The sequence below is a fragment of the Sebastes fasciatus genome, chromosome 9 (assembly GCF_043250625.1).
Source record: "Sebastes fasciatus isolate fSebFas1 chromosome 9, fSebFas1.pri, whole genome shotgun sequence".
Taxonomy (NCBI): domain Eukaryota; kingdom Metazoa; phylum Chordata; class Actinopteri; order Perciformes; family Sebastidae; genus Sebastes; species Sebastes fasciatus.
This window is the reverse complement of record NC_133803.1, coordinates 6,644,955-6,666,193: the sequence shown is the minus strand read 5'-3', so window position 1 is coordinate 6,666,193 and position 21,239 is coordinate 6,644,955. Positions and strand designations below refer to the sequence as shown.

The window sequence follows — 21,239 nt, the reverse complement described above, 5'->3', positions numbered from 1 at the left end:
GCATGGGCCTGGCACAAAGTTGGTCATAAATCAATGACAGTTTGCCCAAACATCATCGAGCTTGCTGGATATTTTTAATTAAGCTGCTGAAACTACCCAAAATTCCAAGAAATATGACCGGCAGGACTTTGAGTATGCAATTACTGAACGGCTGCATACATTGTAATGATGAAACAAGAGTGTGATTGGAACCGCACGGGTTGCGAGTGTCCGCACTGCCAATTTTTCTCCACACATCTACTGTAGCATCACGTTCCTGTCACTTTCACACTCGCTGTGTTTGGAGTTAAAAAGATATAGGTACACTTTTTAATCCTCCAGGTACACACAAAATATGCAACAGCTCAGCCATTTATCTAAGCATACGTATGGTAAAAATATAGTATCACATGACATCTTATTGTATTCCACACGGTGCATATCCCACAATGCTATGATCAGTGCGTGACATCATAAATTTATATGAGTAATACATGAGAAGAGAATGAGTGGTTTGTTATGGTGGTGGAGAGCTGGATATATCTGTGCACTTGCTGTGGAAAAGCAGCTCAGTGAGGTGCTAACATTTCCAACTATGCCAAACCAAGTCATTACACCCCCGCCTCTTTTTCCACCACGACTGGAAGAGTGTTTGTGTGTGTGTGTGTGTGTGTGTGTGTGTGTGTTTGTGTTTGCAGTCATCTCTGTAGATATTGTGAGCCCCTCAGACAGATATCCCAAATCCTGGACAAATAGAACCAAAGCTATACCTGCATAGAGATAGACCACTAGATGTGTGAAACCAACCCATTAAAGCTGCATTATCTGATTTTTGGCCACTTGGGGGAAGCTGAACAAGATGATAACACATAACTTATTAACATAACTTTGTTATAAAAGCAAAGTCTTGTACCGTACATTAAAGCTTCAGTAGGCAGAATTTTTTTGGCATCATTGGGCGAAAATTCCATAATAACCTTTCAGCATATTGTAATTCAAGAGTTCTGAGAGAAAACTAGACTTCTGCACCTCCTCATGGCTCTGTTTACAGGCTTTAAAAAATCTAGCCCGTGACGGGAGACTTTGGCCTATCACAGGTCATTTCAGAGAGAGAGCATTCCTATTGAGCGTCACAAACTTTCTTATTTTACAGCTAAACAGTACACTACAAGATGATTCTGAAAACATTTGAGGAGAGAAATAAGCATTACAGTAACAGAATATTGATTCATATTTTATCAGCGTGGCCTAGTTTGACTGTTTGGTCGGAGTTTGCGAGTGATTAATAGCCGGCTCTCATAGACGGCAGCTGGACGGCAGACTCCAGATCAGCTCTGACTGCTTGTTTTCCTCTGGTCTGTGAAATCCTGCAGATACCGTTAGGAACACCGGAGGATACCGGAGGAATCAGAATACCTGTCTCATGCACAACTGTCAGGATATAGTGACCGTTTTATAAAAACATACTTTTCAATCTGTCAGTGTTGCTGACTTGGCGCCTTTCTCACTAGATATAGGAACTTTTTTTATTTATTTAAAAAAAGATCCCCATTAGCTGATGCCAATGGCACCAGATAGTCTTCTGAGTTCCGAAATCCAGTACATCATATTTATCATACACATACTTTATACAACATCACATTTGTGTTTCCCTATGTTCAACATATAATCACCTCTAACTACATTATATTAAGAAAGCGGTCATTCAAATTTCCTCAACATTCATTAATTTACATCTTTTATGACTAAGGAGCCTCAAGGTCAGGGAAAAAGAACCAAAAACAACTATGACCAACACTGGACTATTGATCAGCAGCTTAAGTAATGTATTCTTAGATGGTATTTGAATGAGGATTTGTTAGAGGATTGACGGATGTAAAGAGGGCAGCTATTCCAATGATAGATGGCACGATAAATGTCTTTTTTAAGGCATTCGATTTTGGGCGAGGTAACATGATTTGGCCATCACCTGCTGTTCTAGTGGCTGTGAAAGTCACTACATCTGGTAATCTGGGGTTTAGTGGAATAAATGCCGTTACTAAAGAATGTAACTGTGTTTAGGGCGAGTCTCTTCTCTATTGGTAACCATGAGAGTTTACGATGCTAACTGTCTGTGTTTGTTCTTATGGGGCAATGTAAGACTAGTCTTGCAGCTCTATTTTGGGTAATTTGCAATTTCCTCAGTACACTTTTTGATGACGAAGACCATACAAGTGAGCAATAGTACAGGTGGCTTATATTTAAAGATTTAACTACCTGCCCCAGAATGTGTGCTGGATCATAAGGCAGGCGTTTTCTTGCCATGGAGATGCCATTTCACATTTTCCTAACAATCGTGTCAGTGTGCTCTACCCATGAAAATTGACTATTATTAATCCCAGTGACCTTACCCACCTGTTGTATAGGTTATTTAGTTTTATCCAATCAAAGACGAAGACTTTGCGGGAACTCCAAGGAGCTCCTTCGCAGGGCTTCCGTACGGCAGGTTTTCGGCTGTCTGAGCACATCCAACATTTTCTAACTATGCAGATGGGTGGAGAACTTGGAGGAGCCTTGAGAATGTTGGTTTACCACAAGGAGAAACCTACACAGAGTATAAAAGAGCCAAACGTTTTATATTTAACTTCCAATAAACTTGCATGTTTGCCGTGTAGCGGATTGCTTTTAGGCCCAGTATGGAAAGGAGGAATGATGTCAGCGACTTATGACTCCTTCAACGTACATATACAGTATATTGCATGTGAGTATTGTTTTGAGATAGTCTGGTGGTCTTTGCATCAGGTGTGGTTAAGAAAGTCTGTGATCCATGTAGAAAGCCTCTGCCTTTAAAGATCATCAGTTACAGTTTCACAAAATATTAAATGCAACAACACAAAAACAAGAATTAAAAGGAGATTATTTACAATTCTTGGGGAAACATGTTCAACTGAAGAGTTGAGAAAGAAGCAGAAAAACATGGAGTACACAAAATAAGAATCTACAAATCTGGCTACAGAGGTAAGAAGGTAACAAACATTTATAAAAGATTGCTATTATAACATGAATATAAAAACAATGAACAAAACAAACAATTGTGTTTGTGGGGAGCTGAAATCTATACTCAAATATAAAAGAATGGCTTTCATTTATTTGAAAGATTTCCATTTTTATATTTTAAGCAAGATTTACAATTTTATTAAGAGGAATACTGACACAAGAACAAATATTTGAGTTTAGAGAATAATCGTTTTACAGTTCATATTTGTTTTTCTCAACTTTTCAATAATTGGCCAGATTAAAAATAAAAAATCGGAATCCTGAAATTGAAGACAGAATTCTTATTTTCTTAAGAATTCCTCTAAAGGTGTGTTCAGACTGAACCTGATGCTAATTTTAGAGGTGGTGCATGCAAAGATGTGAGAATGCACAGAAAGATTCAATTTCATGATTTATAATCATGAATGTACAGAGACAAGGAACATGTCTGGTGAAAAATTACAGAAAGAATTGAATCCTAGTGAATTTTCATCACAAAATATGTCTCTAATTTTAAGACCGCATAGGGGGACATCTGGGTGGATGGATTGGTAAAAAACAACAACACAGGACTTTCGTCCAGGAGACCGCTGTTCGTGTCCTGTGTGAAACCACAAGTCAACGTTGACTTATTTTATTTTAGGTCCATAATGTAAATAATGTAGGCCTAACAAATATTCTTATTTTAAGCCAAAGCATGATGTTTTACTAAACCTAACCAAGTAGTTTTGGTGCGTTTTTGTTTTGTTTCAATTAACAATGTTAAAGCTTCAGTAGGCAGTATATTTTTGGCATCATTGGGCAAAAATTCCATAATAACTTTTCAGCATTTTGTAATTCAAGTTTTCTGAGAGAAAACTAGACTTCTGATCCTCCTCATGGCTCTGTTTTCAGCCTTTAAAAAATCAAGCCCGTGACGGGCCTGGTGGGCGGTGCTTGGTATTTCTTCAACAGCTCTCAACATGGCTGCCGGGTTACAGACCTTCTCATTTTACGGATAAACAGATAGACGGAAGCTGGACGGCAGACTCCAGATCAGCTCTGACTGCTTGTTTTCCACCGGTCTGTGAAATCTTGCATATGCCGTTAGGAGCACCTGAGGACACTGGAGGACACCGGAGGACACAGAGGCACATGAGTTTTCTTTCAGATTACCTGTCTCATGCACGACTGTCAGGATATAGTGACCGTTTAATAAAAATAACTTATTTTTAATCATATTTTCTCCATTTCTACCCACTGCAGCTTTAACTTGTTTAAAACTGCGACCGTAATCCGGGCGAAAATACGTTTCCCTCAAAACATAATTGAGAATGCAGTTTAACTGTATTGGGAACGTAATTCTGATGTATTTTTTTGACATTAAACAGAAGCTAAATCATCACACAAACACAGCACAGGCATGCTGCCATGCTAGCTAGTTACAGCTAATGTCAGCAAAATAAAGTGTGCAAAAACAATTTGGGACAATAATGTGAAGAAAAATCAGCTTCATGTCCAGTCGAACACACCTTTAATTCTACGTACATTTTCTATCAAATAACTCTGAACCCCTGACACCTTTTACAATTTACAAAACCTTTGTCTTTTAACAAAACACTTATTCTGCAAACTCAATTGCAAAATAATTAAACAACAGTTAAGATTATACAAATAAAACTTCCAACTATTGTTCAAAATCTGGAAAAAGAAATTAAAGTGCAAATGATGAACGCATCCTTCTGTGGTAACATTACCCAACTTCCCTCTTCTGTTTCCTCCACAACCTGCCTCCTTAGAAAGCATGTGTATATGTGTGTTGGTTTCAGTATGGCTCTCTATGCTCAGCATGTCTGGAGAAGGACTGCCATCTATTGGTTACACGATGGCAAACATCTGTGTTCACCAGTCCCATTCTCTTCTGTCCTGTACACATTTCCTGTGTGTGCATGAGTGTTAACAGCAATTCGAGTTTGTAAATCAACTCCATTGTCCCTGAAAGCTTGCAGACACATATCTGATGATGAGTCCAATAGTTTGAAACGGAAACATTTTCCAAAAATATATCTTTTTATACTCGTCTATATCTTGGCCGATGGATCGTAAAAATATTCTTTGTGTTGAGAGTTGAAGAAGCAGATAGCAATAAAATTCAGAGGTTTGACCTCCATCCAGCACTTTCATCCTTTCTAGTTTGTTTCCAACTAATATCTGTGGATCATTGTGGAAGAAAAAAAATGTTGATAAGTGAAAATATTCACATGAAAAAAAAAACCTTGCTTTGAGGGGTGATTTGGTGTTAATGTCAACATTAATATACTATGAAGCTCACAATGGGGTTGTTGGCATTGTGAGCTGTTATTATGGATGTTCCGAAGTGTGTGGTCTCTTTAGGTCTCTCCTGTTGCCTTCAGTGCAATGGGGATGGACAGTGATAGATAAGCTACGGCTAATGTTGTTTCAGACGTCAGCCTGGAGAGCTTCTGTTTTGGTGTTAACATGTCAGATTTATGACTAAAATACCAATTTATCATCGAAATATTTGGAAGAAGTTCAACATCACAGTAAACAGGCACCCGATTCGAATGTTATCAGTCCATTACATAGGCAATATCAGTCACTATAAGCACCATACATATGGGTCAATTGGGGCCTATTTGTTTTTTCATCATTAAATTCACTTCTGGAAATGCGATAAATCAAATGTGTAGATTTCAAATATTGTCAGTTTTACGAAAACTGATGGCGAATCGAAAACTTGCTCCAAAGTTCTCAGAGTTTAGAAGCTCCACAGACCAAACCCCGCCGACCTCCCTCTGGTTGTCTGGCGGAGGAGCAGAGCACAGTGGGGCTTGCTGGAGGCTGCTTAGCGGATGTGGGATGGAGCCAGGCAGCTGAGAGTCAAGCAAGGGCCCACACAGCATGTTGGAGAACCAGAGGGAAGAGCGGAGGACCGTGTCAGCCAATTACACTGTTATCAGGATATTAAATAGGCGTTATCAGTCGTAATAGGCCCCATAGATGTGGGTCAATAAGGATCTACTAAACCCACTAGTAGGTTTTATCATCTGTTCACATGGTAGATCACTGAAAGAAGGTATAAAAGAACACGACAGCGACCTCTTGCGACTGTAGTAATTATGACAGTAGCATAAGGGTTGGAGGTCGGGAACAATGGATGGTACACAAAACACAGGGTTTTCACCCAGGACACCGGAGTTTGCATCCTGTGTGAAACCAACAATGTGTAGTTGTCTTCATAGTTATTTTAACAAAACACAAACTTAACTAAGTTAACTTACTTTTGTTGCCTAAATCTAAAGAAGTTGTAGTTTTGTTGCCTAAACCTAATGAAGTTGTAGTTTTATTGCCTAAACCTAAAGAAGTTGTAGTTTTGTTGCCTAAACCTAAAGAAGTTGTAGTTTTGTTGCCTAAACCTAAACGAGCCTTTTTGTTTGTGTTCAAAACGTGACGTTTCATTCCGTTTTAAATGTTAGAACATGTTGCCTTTTAGTTTCACTTTCACTTTTACAATGTAGTAGGCGCCTAAGTCACCTAATGACCCACATCTATGGAGCTTATCGCCACTAATAACGCCTATTTAATGACCTGATAACAATCGAATCAGGTGACCATGTCCACGACTGAGTGCCCGCTATAGGCTGTCCTCCAGTGTCCACGCACCCCTGGATGTGGAGCCTCTGACATGCTTTGCAGACCCTGCCTCTCCAGCACCGGTAAAGTCTCCAAATAAAACATACACAAAGAGTTTATTTTAGACTTATCTATCAGACAGATTTAATAATAATTTTGCCAAATACGCCTAAATACGTTAATATGGGAATTTGTAATAATAATAATCAAACTTATTATTATACTTATTTTTATTATATATTTACAAATACTTTTAAATACATATATTTGTGGGTATCTATTACATGTACTTAAAACAATAAATATTTGTGTGTGCATCAGAAATGTATTTGTGAACGATATTTTTCTATATATAGATTTCTATACAATGAACTATTTCTGGGTGAATTGAAAAATATTTTTGTGGAGAAAGTCATTTATTTATAAATCACAAAATACATTTGTGAATTCTTCCGTGTGCATTCATCAATACTGAGACTGATCTGACTCCATAAAGAGCGAGTGAGCGAGACAGGCGGCTGAGGGACGGACGCCTTTAGTTTCGCATTAAAAATAGTGAGCGAGGTGGGTTGTCCCTCTAACAGCCAACGCAGCTACGGATATCATTAACCTCATCACAGTTCAGTTCACTTTAATACACATTTTTAATACACATTTTCTCAGAAATGTGTATTTTGTTTCTGAAGTGGTTTATTTAACAAATTCCATTTTGGTGTGCATACAAAATAACAATAAATTAAAAGAAGATTGAATAAATTTAAATACAAAATCTCTAGCTTATAGGAATTCAAAGCCCTGTATAATATATTCCTATTCATACTGTATATGGTAGTTGAGTAACTAAACAGTGATCTTATTTTAGATTAACATTGCTGTATAATATTTTAAAAAATACTGCTATGATCTTTCTGTCAGTATCATATTTATACCTCATTATCTTCAAATGTATCATAATATGTAACATACATTCTGTTGTAGCTACTCAACACTGCATTTATATTTTTCTCAGTATATTACAGGGACAACTGTCAGTCTGTGCGTCTTGTCTAAATAATAGAGAATGTCTGCCAGGTGTCTTGTCTGTCGCATGTGCAGTGTCAAACTTGAACAGTGCAGGCAGAATATTCATAACACAGCAGCCAGTGTGGCAGTGTGGAGCAGCACAAACACGTTCTGCAGGTTACTGCAGTTAAACTAGAAAGCCAGATAATGGGAGGAGAATGTTAAATTGGAGTTTCAGTAGCATCCCAGCGCAGAGCTCCAGGCTCAAGCACCTCCGGCACTGGGACCAATTTCCATCGCCAGGACCCAACATGTGGTGGCTGCTCCTCTTCTATTTTTGAGAGGCAAGAGGTAAATCAAAATATATATATAAAAAAAAGGGTAATTGGTTGAAATAAACCATTACAAATCTCAATATCATTGATACAAATATTTTTTTCTCTTCATTGGAAAAAATCCATTATTTAAATTATGATTTCAATGCTTCTACAGCGACACCTGAAAGCGGTGGTTGGGGCAAGGGAGGCCGGGGTCCTGCTGTCCTCCCTTGAGGCCGGACCCCCATTTTTTTCATGCTAATCTGTGATTGGCCAAAATACGTAAAATGACGCTCCAAGGGAGGACATCCTCCCTTAGGTCATTACCAATCAACAAATAGAAGAATGCATTATTGATGTTGCGTTGGTCCAATGATGAGTCCAAAGTTTCCCTTTTTTTTCGGGCCGCTGCACGCCACTGTAGCTCCGCCGTGAGTCAGCCTGGACAGCCACGCGAGGGTCGAGGCGCTGCCTGTCTGTGCAGCAGCTGCAGGACCCCGCTGGTGAGTGGATGGAGAGCTTCGCCCTACCGGGGCAGAGCCTTGTGCCACGTCGTCAGCTATGTGGGCTGGACCCACAGCGGGACTCAATTTGCGAGACCACGGCGGCGTGCAGCAGCGGCCCGACGCACTGCTGCACTCCGCCCAACCGGGACTGGATCCCGGTGAAGGCAACGGACTGCTACAGGCAGCAGTTTACAGACAGGCTTCTAGCGACACGTTACGCACACGAGTTTCATTCTCATCTTGAGACCGCAGATTGTTTTTAAGAAATCTTGTAAGCCATCGTTTTACTGCTTAGTTTTTTTGTTTTATATAAGAAAGTAGAGATAAGCAGCCAACTAGTGTAGAAATAATAGTAATAATAATAGTAATCATTTTATTCATATAGCACTTGTCAAACAAAAGTGCAAAGTGCTTTCCAGATTAAAACATTTACAGAATAGAAATTTTTAAATCGGAATCCTATGTAAGCCGCCTCTATGACATGACAAAAATTAGGAACATGAGAGCACATCAAGCAGCACTGAGTCCATCCATTAAATTAAGGTGTAGGTGCAAAATACGAGAAATTACTAAATAACATAATACCACGACGTTGTGTGGGCTGGTTTTCTTCCCGTCCACCACTGGTTATCACATACAGTATGTTAACGTGGAATGTTGCGTGCGTTCACCACGCTTCCTTCTCAATAAATAATGTTTACATGCCACTGAATTATATTGCGCAATGTATTGTTTGGTTATTGGTGGCTTATTCAAACTAATGAACACACGTTAACGCATCCTGATGATCGTACACAATTTCAGACGTCACTTCCTTCTCCAAGCTCAGGACAGGAAAGGGTCTGATGGAGGAGGTGGGCCTGAGCCTGGAGCTCTGCAGCTGGACCCTTCTCTGTAATTTTAGCCTCTCCGTGCATGATGTTCTGGAACCGTCTAGGGGGGGATCCTTACCTCTAGCCGAAGAACCATGAACGATAGGGGAGGCTGTGGCTCTGGGGTTAGATCGGGTCGTTCTTTAATCACAAGGTTGGTGGTTCGATCCCCGGCTCCTCCTGTCCGCATGTCAAAGTATCTTTGAATCGAGACACTGAACCCCAAGTTGCTCCCCGGGCGCTTTACAGCAGCCCACTGCTCCTAATATAATGCTTAGGATGGGTTAAATGCAGAGGTCGAATTTCACTACATTGTGTATATACAATTGTATGTGACGATATAAATAAAGTTTCCTAGTTTTTTAGTTTAGTTTACGTCAGAGGATGTCAAGGACATTACCATTGAAAGTATTTCTTTTTTGTCTGCCACTCAGAAATTGTATCTGCCGCTTTTGAAATCTCTGCACTAAATGAAGGAATAACATTTTAGATCTGGTGTCATTCAATGTTCGATATATTTTGCCTAAAAAAAACACTGTATGCATGGAGTTTGAATTACACTGTAGCTTCCGGGGGAGCCCTATTTTACACTGTACTGTACTGTACTGTACTTTGTTATTGTCATTTATAGTGTTTTTTTGGCATAAAAACACACAATTCAAATGATTATGATTATTTAAATAGTTGCTATTTAACATATATCTTGGCATCAGTAGTTTTAATTATGTATTATAAGCCGCTTAGAGTTAGTGTTTCTCGCCAAAAACTACTTTTTTACGAGATTACATTTCAACAAATTATGATAACGTTGTAATTCACCTTCGCCCAATTTCATTCGCTCATTTTGTGGAACCTCCATTAACGTTAGTAGCTCCGTTATTTAACCAAGCAGGACTGTGCTGCCCACCGGCTCCTAACAGCTAACGTTACTAACTCTTCTCCTGCGGATTTCAACATGGATTTGTTGTTCACAGTGAACCATTATCAGGGGAAAAATAAGGTGCGTCCCCTCAGGTTTAGTAGTAGTAGTGCGTGCGGTGCTGTTGAGTGCTTTTTTCCTCTCTCTTTTTTTCCAAACAAACTGAAACATGATACAGCGGGCGTATACGTCATTGTGTATGCGTAACTGTCGGAAAGCATCAGTAAGAGGAATCTATATGTCACGGAGGCATGAGATGCCAAGGAATCAGACAACTAGGAACCCGTTCTCTACTCCCATCTCGTTTTCCCTGCCTGCCAAAGTGGCGGATGACCTGACGATTCCACCCGCCGCTGCCAACAATTTACATTTGGCGGGTGCTAAATTTCAGACCCTGATCGCAGGTGTAATCGTGCAACCGCACTTCAAACAGCTCAGTCAACAAGTCATCTTGAACTTCGCACAGAGCAAGAGCGACAGGATGAACTCTTCTGTTGTGTGTATGGTCAACAAGCCCGTGTTTCTAACTCGTGTGATTTTGTTTGTCTAGCAAGTGCAAAATACGACACACCGACTCCAGAGCAGTTTTGTGGAGATGAATAGAGGAGCTGTTTATCTTTGCAAAATTCGTCCTAATCAGCTCTTGTGTGCTAGCCGCTGCTACTGTTAACTCATCCAAAAAGTGAATTTGCCCGTTCGCCACAGACCAACCTGTAGAATAAGTTACTCACAGTGAGTACCAGCAATCGGGATTTCCTAGCAAGTGACAAGTGGCCACTGATGAGGGTTTTTAGAGTTAGCAGGCTTCAGGATGTTTCACACTCACACACACAAAGACATGTTTCCATGGAGGTAGCCCTTCATGCTGTGGTGGTCCAGATGTCAGCTGTCAGGTGAACTGAAGCTGTGAGTGGATGGACTGTTTCTAAGCTGGTGAAACAGTTGGTGTTTTTACTGTTTCAGCTCATCTTGATACAGTCACTGGATCCATTCCAATACGAACCGGATGTTTTGTCTTTAAATCATCAAATCAAATGAAGCAGTGAAAATACATCCAAATTGCTTTCATTTTGTAGTGTAGCAAACTGTCCTGCTACACCAGGGGAAAAAAAGAAAGAAAAAGGAAGTGAGGTCATCACCGAAGCTGGCTGGACTTCTCCGTGGTGTGAATCTCCGTGGAGACTGCGTGAACCCGGCTGGGTCGGGTGGATGATACCTTCTGAGAAACAGCAGCAGTGCAGACGGACGAGGGGCGACCGCGGTCATGGTGGAGTCGGTGCTAACGGTGAGAGGGTGGTTGTGGTGTGTCAGTTTTCAGCCAGTGACAGAGCCAGAGCTGCCTGCAGTGCTGCTTCTTCATCAATGCTGTAGTCCTGACAAAAAAACAACAACAGCTACTAGTCACTGCAAACCACACAATGCAACCCTAGTCTAGTAAAACCATCCATTATTTCATATTTATTTGAGTCATTTCCTGACTAAGTTGATTAGCCACAGTTTGACAAATTTTATTAAGTTTATAAATAACTTAATTTTGTGAAAAAAAAGAAACAAGGTTGTTGCTAAAACAGGAATATAACGTATGTCTATAGTAGAAGCTGCAGGTCAAAGGTCATCCTTCAAGCTGCAGAGAGGGGGGCTTTAAGGAGGCTGATCCATGGGAAATGTATATTTATTTGTCCAAAATAAATATAATTTTACCATGAACCATAGGAGCACTTTTTACTGAAGCCTGCGGTCAACAACCCTCAACTCCCCCAATTCAGGGTCTGTTGTGAAGTGGGTTGACTCACAACGAAAGATCTGAATGATGTGCCACCCTGGTAGCATAATGGTTATCTCAGTATCACGATAGAATCCGTCTCGTCAGGCTTCAAATAACATGCTTGTGACCAATCCTTGTCCTGTGAGCAGCTACTGGCAGCTACGGGTGGTATGTGGTTAGCTTTAGGTGTGTGTGTGTAACAACATGGAGAGGCGACTGTTCGTTCTGAACAAATACAACGAATAATATTTAAAAAGACAAAACATCAGGACGGCACTGGACTTACAACAAAGGTGTCATAAGAGAACTTGTGTCTGTGAAGGAGATGCTGGAGGAAGTTGGAGCTCTTGTAGCTGGGGTCTCCCCACGGCATGGCTGAACATACCGGACACACCTGGAGATACACAAACACACGGCTTAGTTTAAGTCAGGTTACTGTCACGTGCATCATGTGTGTACAGACTCTGAACTGAAGAGAACAGCGGCGCTTTGACATTACTGTTGAAAGATAAAAACCTCCATCACAGCCGTGTTAACCCCTGTGGGCCTCGTTCGGTCCTGCACCTCATGGATCCATACTCACTACTACCGTGCATGTAGTATCTGTAAAGTATGCTGCTGAACTCTTTCAGACAGTCACAGTCTAGTTGTACACAGTCACTGAGCTTCATCTACTGGCAGAACGAGAGGGTTAAAGTGCACAGTGAAATGAGTAAGAAGTAAATGTTCTCTCATTTTTCTACTCTCCCTCTTATTTCTCTCCACCTTTTAAAGTTAATTTTTGCTCGTGTGCGCCTTTGTTAGAGAGCAGATTTTGTTAATTATTATAGCTCTACCATTTATATTGAAAATGATAACAGAAGCAGCAGGTTAAACCACTGTTCATTTAACTTGGTTGAATTTTATCTTTCGTTAAATATTGCACTGCCTTGTATCTTGAGAACTGAAGCAGCGGGTTCTGAAGTTGCAATTTTTATTACTTTCTAATAAAAGGTGTATGTATTTGCCATTAATCGTTGTTTACTTGTTTAAATCCATAATTAATTCATCCCTTCATTCCCTTACAAGAATTTTTTTGAGGAATCCTGACCAGCACTGTCCAGTATCAGCTATTTATTTCACACTGATTGAATTTTTGGTAAAAAAAAAAAAGTTACTGTATCAATTTCAAATCATTGAATCGTATCATATTGTACCGCTCTAGATGAGCCAAATATCGTCCTTGAATCGTATCTGAACCATGCAAAGTGATACGTATCGTATCGTTGTAGAAACATATAGTTACACCCCTTCGTAGGGCCCAATGAAATCCATTTTAATTATTGTCCAGATTCCGATTTATTTTTTTTCCCATTTTAATTTTGTGCTGTAATGTTAAAAAAAAACTTTATTTTCCTCATACTATCTGCCTGAATATACCTGTTTTCACCCTCTGTCTGAAACACTCCGTTTTAGCGCATTTCAACGGAATTGCAATAGAATTGCGTTGCTAGGCAACAGCTTGGGTCCATGTCTACTTCCTGTCAGCTGATGTTAGTTACATACACAGCAACAGGAAATAAACTGGGACACATTTAGAATGTCTATATTTAAAACCGTGTAATGGTCTAAATATTGTAGATTTGTGACATCACAAATGGACAGAAATCCTAACGGCTCGTTTTAAAAGCACAATTTCTGAATACGGGCTGTGTGTATTTCTCCATATATTGAGCGTTTTGATAGTTTAACAGTATTTATATATCACTTAAACCTGCTTTATAATATAAAGACATGAAAATCTCACTTTTTACAATATGGGACCTTTAAGAACATTTAGTCATCAGAAAGAGTGTTTAATCATGTGGTGGATGAATACAATTTCAACAATTCAAGAAAATATTCAAAATGTTATGAACATCAATGAACTTGATGTAACACCTACATTGCTCTATTTTTTATAAAAGAAAGTGCTTTAATACTCTTACAAAGTAGCAGTCGTTTTGATTATCGCTCTGCTCTAAATTTAGCTGTTAGTATTGAATTCCTGTGTTTTGGATGACTTAGTCGTCTCAGAGGGCCTCTTCAGCACGACATGTGTGTGTTCGGTGAAACACCAACACAGAGAGCAGAGGACAGAAGCAGCGTGCCTGTAAATAACACCAAAACAAAGCAGCATAGTTTGTTTTCTGTTCATTCGCCTTAGGCTCTGTGAAAACAATGCTTATGATGGTAGAGAAAACCAAGATTTTTATAAACTGCATCCACATTTCGGCAAATTCCTTAGATATTACGCGTCTTACTGTTGATTGCATTTTTATTACCAAATTCCACAATTCCGTCCGTGTTTTCCACATCGCGGAAATCATAGGGCCCCCAAACAAAGGTCTGGGTTCGGACTCAAACTAGTGGTCAGCACCTTAAAGCTGCAGCGGGTAGAAATGGAGCAAATATGATTAAAAAAAGTTATCTTAATAAAACGGTCAATATATCCTGACAGTAGTGCATGAGACAGGTAATGGTAATGTGTCCTCCGGTGCTCCTAATAGAGAGCCTAAGTCCCGCCCCTTCCGGTTGACCCCATGGGACCTTATTTTTGGAAAAAAATATGAACGGCAGTCAACGGAGAGGGATAAATAATTTTTTGATCCCGTTTGAATTGCGCCATGAATCTCTATGGCATCTGCAGGATTGCACAGACCGGAGGAAAACAAGCAGTCAGAGCTGATCTGGAGTCTGCCGCCCAACTGCCGTCTGTGAGAGCCGGCTGTCAATCACTCGCAAACTCCGACCAAATGGTCAAACTAGAATTCCTGATCAAATATGAATCAATATTCTGTTACTGTAATGCCTATATTTCTCTCCTGAAATGTTATCAGAAACATCTTGTAGTGTACTGTTTAGCTGTAAAATGAAAGAAAGTTTGTGACCCGGCAGCCATGTTGAGATCTCTTGAGGAAATACCAAGCACCGCCCACCAGCCGGAGCACTTCTCCGCCAAAAATATACTGCCTACTGCAACTTTAAACCCCACCAGGGTAGCCCTCTTCACCTTTTCTTGGATTTGTGGGAAGTCGGCTGCATACCGCACTGTTGTTTGAACATCAATAACATTAGATTACAATGTTACAGTTCTTGAGAACCTCAAATGGGCTTCTTAAAATGTTCATGCAGTACAAAGTGCTCTTTCTTGGAAGCACTCTGTGGTGTTTTAGGATCACCTGTAGACAATGTAATCTCTCTCTTACCACTTTATTAGGGTCATTACGGTGGTTGTCCATACAGTGCTTCACCAGTTCCTGCTGGTCCAGGTTTCTGGCCCCACAGAACGGACACGCAAATGTTGACCGGTTTGGAATATTGCTGCATAAGGAAGGACACACATACACATAGAGACACGTACACATAGAGACATGGATTATCACAAGCTTGTAGTAACTAATTCAATCCTGCCAACAACCAAGAACAAACAATAATCATTTTGTTTGAATACAACAGCGTACAGCTCCAATGATGTCTATGAAAATAATTGGAAAGTGCTATGTGAACATACATTGTTTCTGCATGGAAACTGCATTGCAGAGGACGTGGTCAGAGTGTGTGTACCTTGGTATAGGTTGGGAGGTGGGTACCACAGGGACAAACTTAGGACAGTTGGCTATCTGCTCCTGTACTTTAGAACAGGAAGCAATGTGGGACCTCATCTTTAACAGAGCCACCTGGGAACACACACACACACACACACACACACACACACACACATACACACACACAATGTTAGGACTGTATATCAATAACAACTAGATGATTGCATTTCTTGCAGAAAATGCATGTGAATGCTGACAGTTGAAATTAATTACAAAAGCATTGCTGGAAATACAGAAATCTCAAAGTGCAAATATGGAATAGACTTCTAGAAAGTAGTTTTGGGTGGAATAAACCTTTAGCACTATAAGTTGTTACACAGAGACTAGTCTTTGGGAAGAATGAACTTTTATTTTGAAAAATTAGGTCCATCCCTAGTTTCCTGTTAACATACAGTGAGAGTTTGGGGGCTTTTATTTTTTTTAAAACAAGCCTCACCCTTTACAGACATGCTCACTTTCATAGTCAAGTCAGCACACTGACAGCTGTTGTTGCCTGTTATGATTTGAGCATATTTTTTAATGCTAAATGCAGTACCTGTGAGGGTTTCTGGACAATATTTTTCATTGTTTTGTGTTTGTTAATTGATTTCCAATAAGAAATATATATGGAAATTTGCATAAAGCAGCATATTTGCTCACTCCCATGTTGATAAATACTTGACAATACCTTCTGTTACTTTATGTCAATCAGTAATATGTGTTTATATTTTTCGTAAATTTGTTTTGTTAATAACTTCTACTTGAGATGTAATGTTATGTTATTATTTGGTTACGTTTATTTTCTGTTAAGTGCTTCTTGCTATTAATTTGTTTTCTTAAATGTTTTGCACTTCAGGGCACACAGCGCTCTAAAATAAATAACTTCACTGTATATGCTGCAAAAATAAAAGGTATCTTCATATGAATGCATATCAGTTGTACCAGACCGTCACAATATGATGATTTACATATGTACCAAATAATAAACATACACCCATTATGGAAAGTTGCACCTCTGATTTTCTAACACGAGTAATGAGTGTGGTCAGTATCTACCTTCTTGTTACAGCCCCTGCAGGGTGCTTTGTATGAGGCCAGCTGCTTCTCCACACTGGAGGAGCGCTCCACCTTCTTGGGGTCAAAGGGCACACGACAGAGAGGGCAGAGGGGCGAGGTCACCTGAAGACACGGCTGCAGACACTCCCCACAGAACCTGAAACAGCAGACAACAGTTGACAGGGGAGAAAAGGTTCAGTCGTTGCTCAAGGGAACCACAGTGATGGTAAGAAGAAGAAGAAGAAGAAGAAGAAGAAGAAGAAGAAGAAGAAGAAGAAGAAGAAGAAGAAGAAGAAGAAGAAGAAGAAGAAAGGCACTTTATTAATCCCCGAGGGGAAATTCTATTTTTTCACTCTGTTATATTTTACATATTACATAGTACACACAGGCCCGAAATACACACACATGCACAAACAGGAACTACATGCATTAATGGAGAGATGTCGGAGTTGGGGGTGTGGTGCCTTGCTCAAGGGCACCTCGGCATTGCCCAAGAGGCAAACTGGCATATCTCCAACGACGAGTTCACACTCAGTACTTGGTTCATGCGGGGACTTGAACCGGCGACCCTCCGGTTCCCAAGCCAAGTCCCCCAAATGAGGTAGTGGTACACAGTATTAACATAACTAGCACAGTAGTGGTAGTTATGTTAATGTTGTGTTCGTCAGTGGTATGTAGTAGGCGGTTTCTAATATAGCCTTTGCTTCAATACTCTTTGTAAAAATGGCCACCGCTCTGGCCATCCTGCTGTTGATTTGAATGGGGATGCCTGTTCTACTCCTATGCTAATTCTACTGTTTTATCACACAAAATCATTAATTATGAAAATTGTATTTTTAAATTATAAATCAGTTAAAAAAAAAAAAAAAAAAGCTGCAGTGACTGGTGCACTTATGGAGAAGTTATGAACAGTTCTGAAAGATAGAGTCTGAGTGAAAACCATGAAGAGAACAAATAATAATCTGTGTGTAAAGCTGAACACCTACAGGGAGTGGAAACGTGTAGCCACACCAGTACTGTCTTTTTGAGGTCGATATTGATAATTGAAATTTTTTTTTTTTTTTTTTTTTTTAAATAAACATTGTTTAGAAACAGTGTTCACATAAATGGATTCACATATCAACGAATTCTGTAAAAATGTGTCCTCTCTGATGGACAAACCAGGATATTGGGACACTGTCTCTAAACTACCTCAAACCTGTAAACTGTTTTCATAACCTGAGTATCAATATCATAATGATGGATGGATTGAGTCAGTCAACGTGTGTGATGACAGTATCATCGCCCAGTGATGCTGCTGACAGATGTTTTAACTTAATGCTGCTGATCCAGGTTGGCTGTTACAAACAGAAAACACATGATATATAAACCGAGGCTGTCTGCTTCTATACAACACCGTCTGTTAACGCTACTGCACACACACACACACACACTCACACACACTGACACACACACACACACACACACACACACACTCACTCACACACACACACACACACACACACACACACACACTCACACACAATAACATCCTCAAACAACAACAAGGAGCTACTTTACGTGTGAGCACAGCTGGCGATGCTGACGGGTTTATGGTAGACCTCCAGGCAGATGGGACAAGAGAACTGGCTCTCGATGCCCTCCGCCGGGGCTGTCAGCGAGCCGCTGCCGGACCCGGAGCCGGGCTGCTGCTGCTGCTGCTGCTGCTGGCGGAGCTGCGTGCTCGCCGAGACAAAGCTCCGAAACATCGCCATCATGGAGCCGGAGAGAATCCGCTATTGTCGACAATGAGCTCTCTGCCAGAGAGAGAGAGAGGAAGCTGTCCCTAACTGTTGTCAACTAGTGCGTCAGCCGCACAGCAGTGTGAATATAAAGCCGTACAACCATAGCGGCTGTCCAGACTCAGCACAACAACAATATGTTCAGTAAACAGAAGCAGTACTTTCCCTCCTGTCTGGAGGAGACATGCCGGAGAAGTAAACATTGGGAACAGCGCCCGTCAGCGGGAGTCACAGCGCCGTGCTGCCGGGATGACCTGGATAAAAACAGCGATCTATAGACTGCTGGAGGACCGGTAGACCGGGAGGAGGACGGCTACACCGGGAGACAGTCGGTTGTCAGATCAGCGCTGTTTGGGACGATGCCTGCGCGCTTTGCATTGTGGACGTTGCAGTCCGTCTGTTCACTGGACGTGCTGCTCTCTGTGTTCCTTCAGAACTGCAATCCCCAGAGAGGCCGGTCCAGAGGTGTAGGCCACCACAGATATAGAGTTCAACTACCCCAGGGCCAGGGCTCAGCAACCTTTACTATCAAAAGAGACATTTTAGGCAAAAAAATAAATAAAAAGTCTGTCTGGAGCCACAAAACATTTGAGCATTGTGATGAAGGTGACACATTTTTAGTCTTAGTATATAGTATATAAGTCTAATGCAGTAAGGGCCAAAGAGCAAATGTACTACGGAGTATTAGGGCCACATTGAGGGAAAAAACATCTGAGATTTCCAGAATAAAGTCATAATATTACGAGAAAAAAGTAGTAATATTACGAGAATAAAGTCATAGCTTTACGAGAAAAAAGTAGTAATATTACGAGAATAAAGTCATAACTTTACGAGAAAAAAAGTCATAATATAACAAGAATCAAGTCATAACTTTACGAGAAAAAAAGTCACAATATTACAATAATAAAGTCATAACTTTACGAGAAAAAAGTCGTAATATTACAAGAATAAAGTCATAACTTTACGAGAAAAAAGTATTAATATTACGAGAATAAAGTCATAACTTTACGAGAAAAAGTATTAATATTACGAGAATAAAGTCATAACTTTACGAGAAAAAGTCATAATATAACGAAAATAAAGTCATCATTTTACGAGAAAAAAACGTTGTAATAAAACTTGAATAAAGTCATAACTTTACAAGAAAAAATATTGTAATATTACGAGAATAAAGTAAAAACTTTACGAGAAAAAATTAAATAACACCTAAAATTACTACTTTATAATATTATGACTTTATTCTCATAATATTACAACTTTCTTTTCTTGTAAACCTCTGACTTTATTCTCGTAATATTATGACTTTATTCTCAAAATCTCAGATTTATTTTTTTTCTTCAATGTGGCCCTAATACTAATACCCTAATACTCCGTCGTACCTTCGTACATTAGATCTACAACAATGATAAATAAAAATGAAAATGTAAATAAAAAACAGTTATCCATTTCCATTTTTAAAAATCCACAGGGAGCCCCTGGAGAGGAGCTAAAGAGCCGCATGTGGCTCCGGAGACGCAGGTTGCTGACCCCTGAACTATCCCATCAATCAACTACTTCTCCAACACGCCTTTTTAAGGGGAAAAAGCTTATTAAGATTGCCGTCCACTAGGCTACATGAATTTTATTTGAATTTATTTTATTATATTTTATTTTTTAATTATTTTTATGTAGGTAACTAAGTATTTGTGTTCTACTTGTTAACAGTCATCAAATGTTTCTACAAGCAATTGATGTTAGAGTCACAACATTGATTGAAACACCATAAGTCAAATGTTACATCTGCCCCCAGGTGAAGGGGCGATTGTAACAGCATATGGGGCAACTGAAACAATACAAGTAATACCGTCATATAAATACCAAGGACCACAATAAACTACCAAGAATATGTATAGATTGATAGATAGATAGATAGATAGATAGATAGATAGATAGATAGATAGATAGATAGATAAAACAATTTATTACACAGCTGTGTTGAATACTCGATTCTGATTGGTCAATCACAGCGTTCTGCAGTCTGTTATTTCTTTATAACAGACCGTTGCTATGTATAACAGACCGTTGCTATGGGCGCAGTTCTGATGTCAGACTCTGGCGGACCATTATTGTGTCAAAATATTGATTTCTTCAGTAAGTAGCCGTGTAATAAGTAAGGGATAATGTACAGCTAGCCGGTCATTGTTGTGAAAGAATCCCCTTCAGGGCGATGACAGACAGACAACAGCAGCGCCCTGTCGGGGATTCTTTCACAACAATGACCGGCTAGCTGTACATTATCCCTTACTTATTACACGGCTGTGTTGAATACTTGATTCTGATTGGTCAATTACAGCGTTCTGCGGGGTCTGTAATTTCTGTATAGCAAACCGTTGCTATGTATAACAGACCGTTGCTATGGGCACAGCTCTGATGTCGGACTCTGGCGGACCGTTATTGTGTCAAAATATTGATTTCTTCAGTAAGTAGCTGTGTAATAAGCGTGATAATGTACAGCTAGCGGGTCATCGTTGTGAAAGAATCTTCTTTTACAACAATGACCAGCTCGCTGTACATTATCACTTACTTAATATCCATTGGAAAACCAAATAATTTCATACCTCAAACAAAAAAAAGTCTTGGCAGAAAAACTTTGATACCAGTTTGTCCTTTGGCAGGAATCATCACAGAGAATGCTCGTGATGCATTTCATGGTTCTGTCTTGTTTCTGATTGGTGCAATTTGAGATGTTTGAGATTAATATTATTATTTTAATCATTCTTATTTGGTATGTCTTGTGTTGATAGAGGCTC

The 21,239-nt window shown here is 39.8% G+C and overlaps 1 protein-coding gene across 1 annotated transcript; it reads right to left on the bottom strand.

Annotated features, from left to right (window-relative positions):
- Window positions 1–8,811: 8,811 nt before the first annotated feature.
- rnf166 (ring finger protein 166) lies at window positions 8,812–18,807 on the bottom strand. The gene is made up of 6 exons (XM_074645651.1): window positions 18,230–18,807; window positions 16,670–16,826; window positions 15,594–15,706; window positions 15,236–15,350; window positions 12,295–12,402; window positions 8,812–11,616 (listed from the first exon to the last, which is right to left on the bottom strand). The coding sequence occupies exons 1-6, from the start codon at window positions 18,424–18,426 to the stop codon at window positions 11,551–11,553; spliced, it is 756 nt and encodes a 251-aa protein (XP_074501752.1). The 5' UTR covers window positions 18,427–18,807; the 3' UTR covers window positions 8,812–11,550.
- Window positions 18,808–21,239: the final 2,432 nt, after the last annotated feature.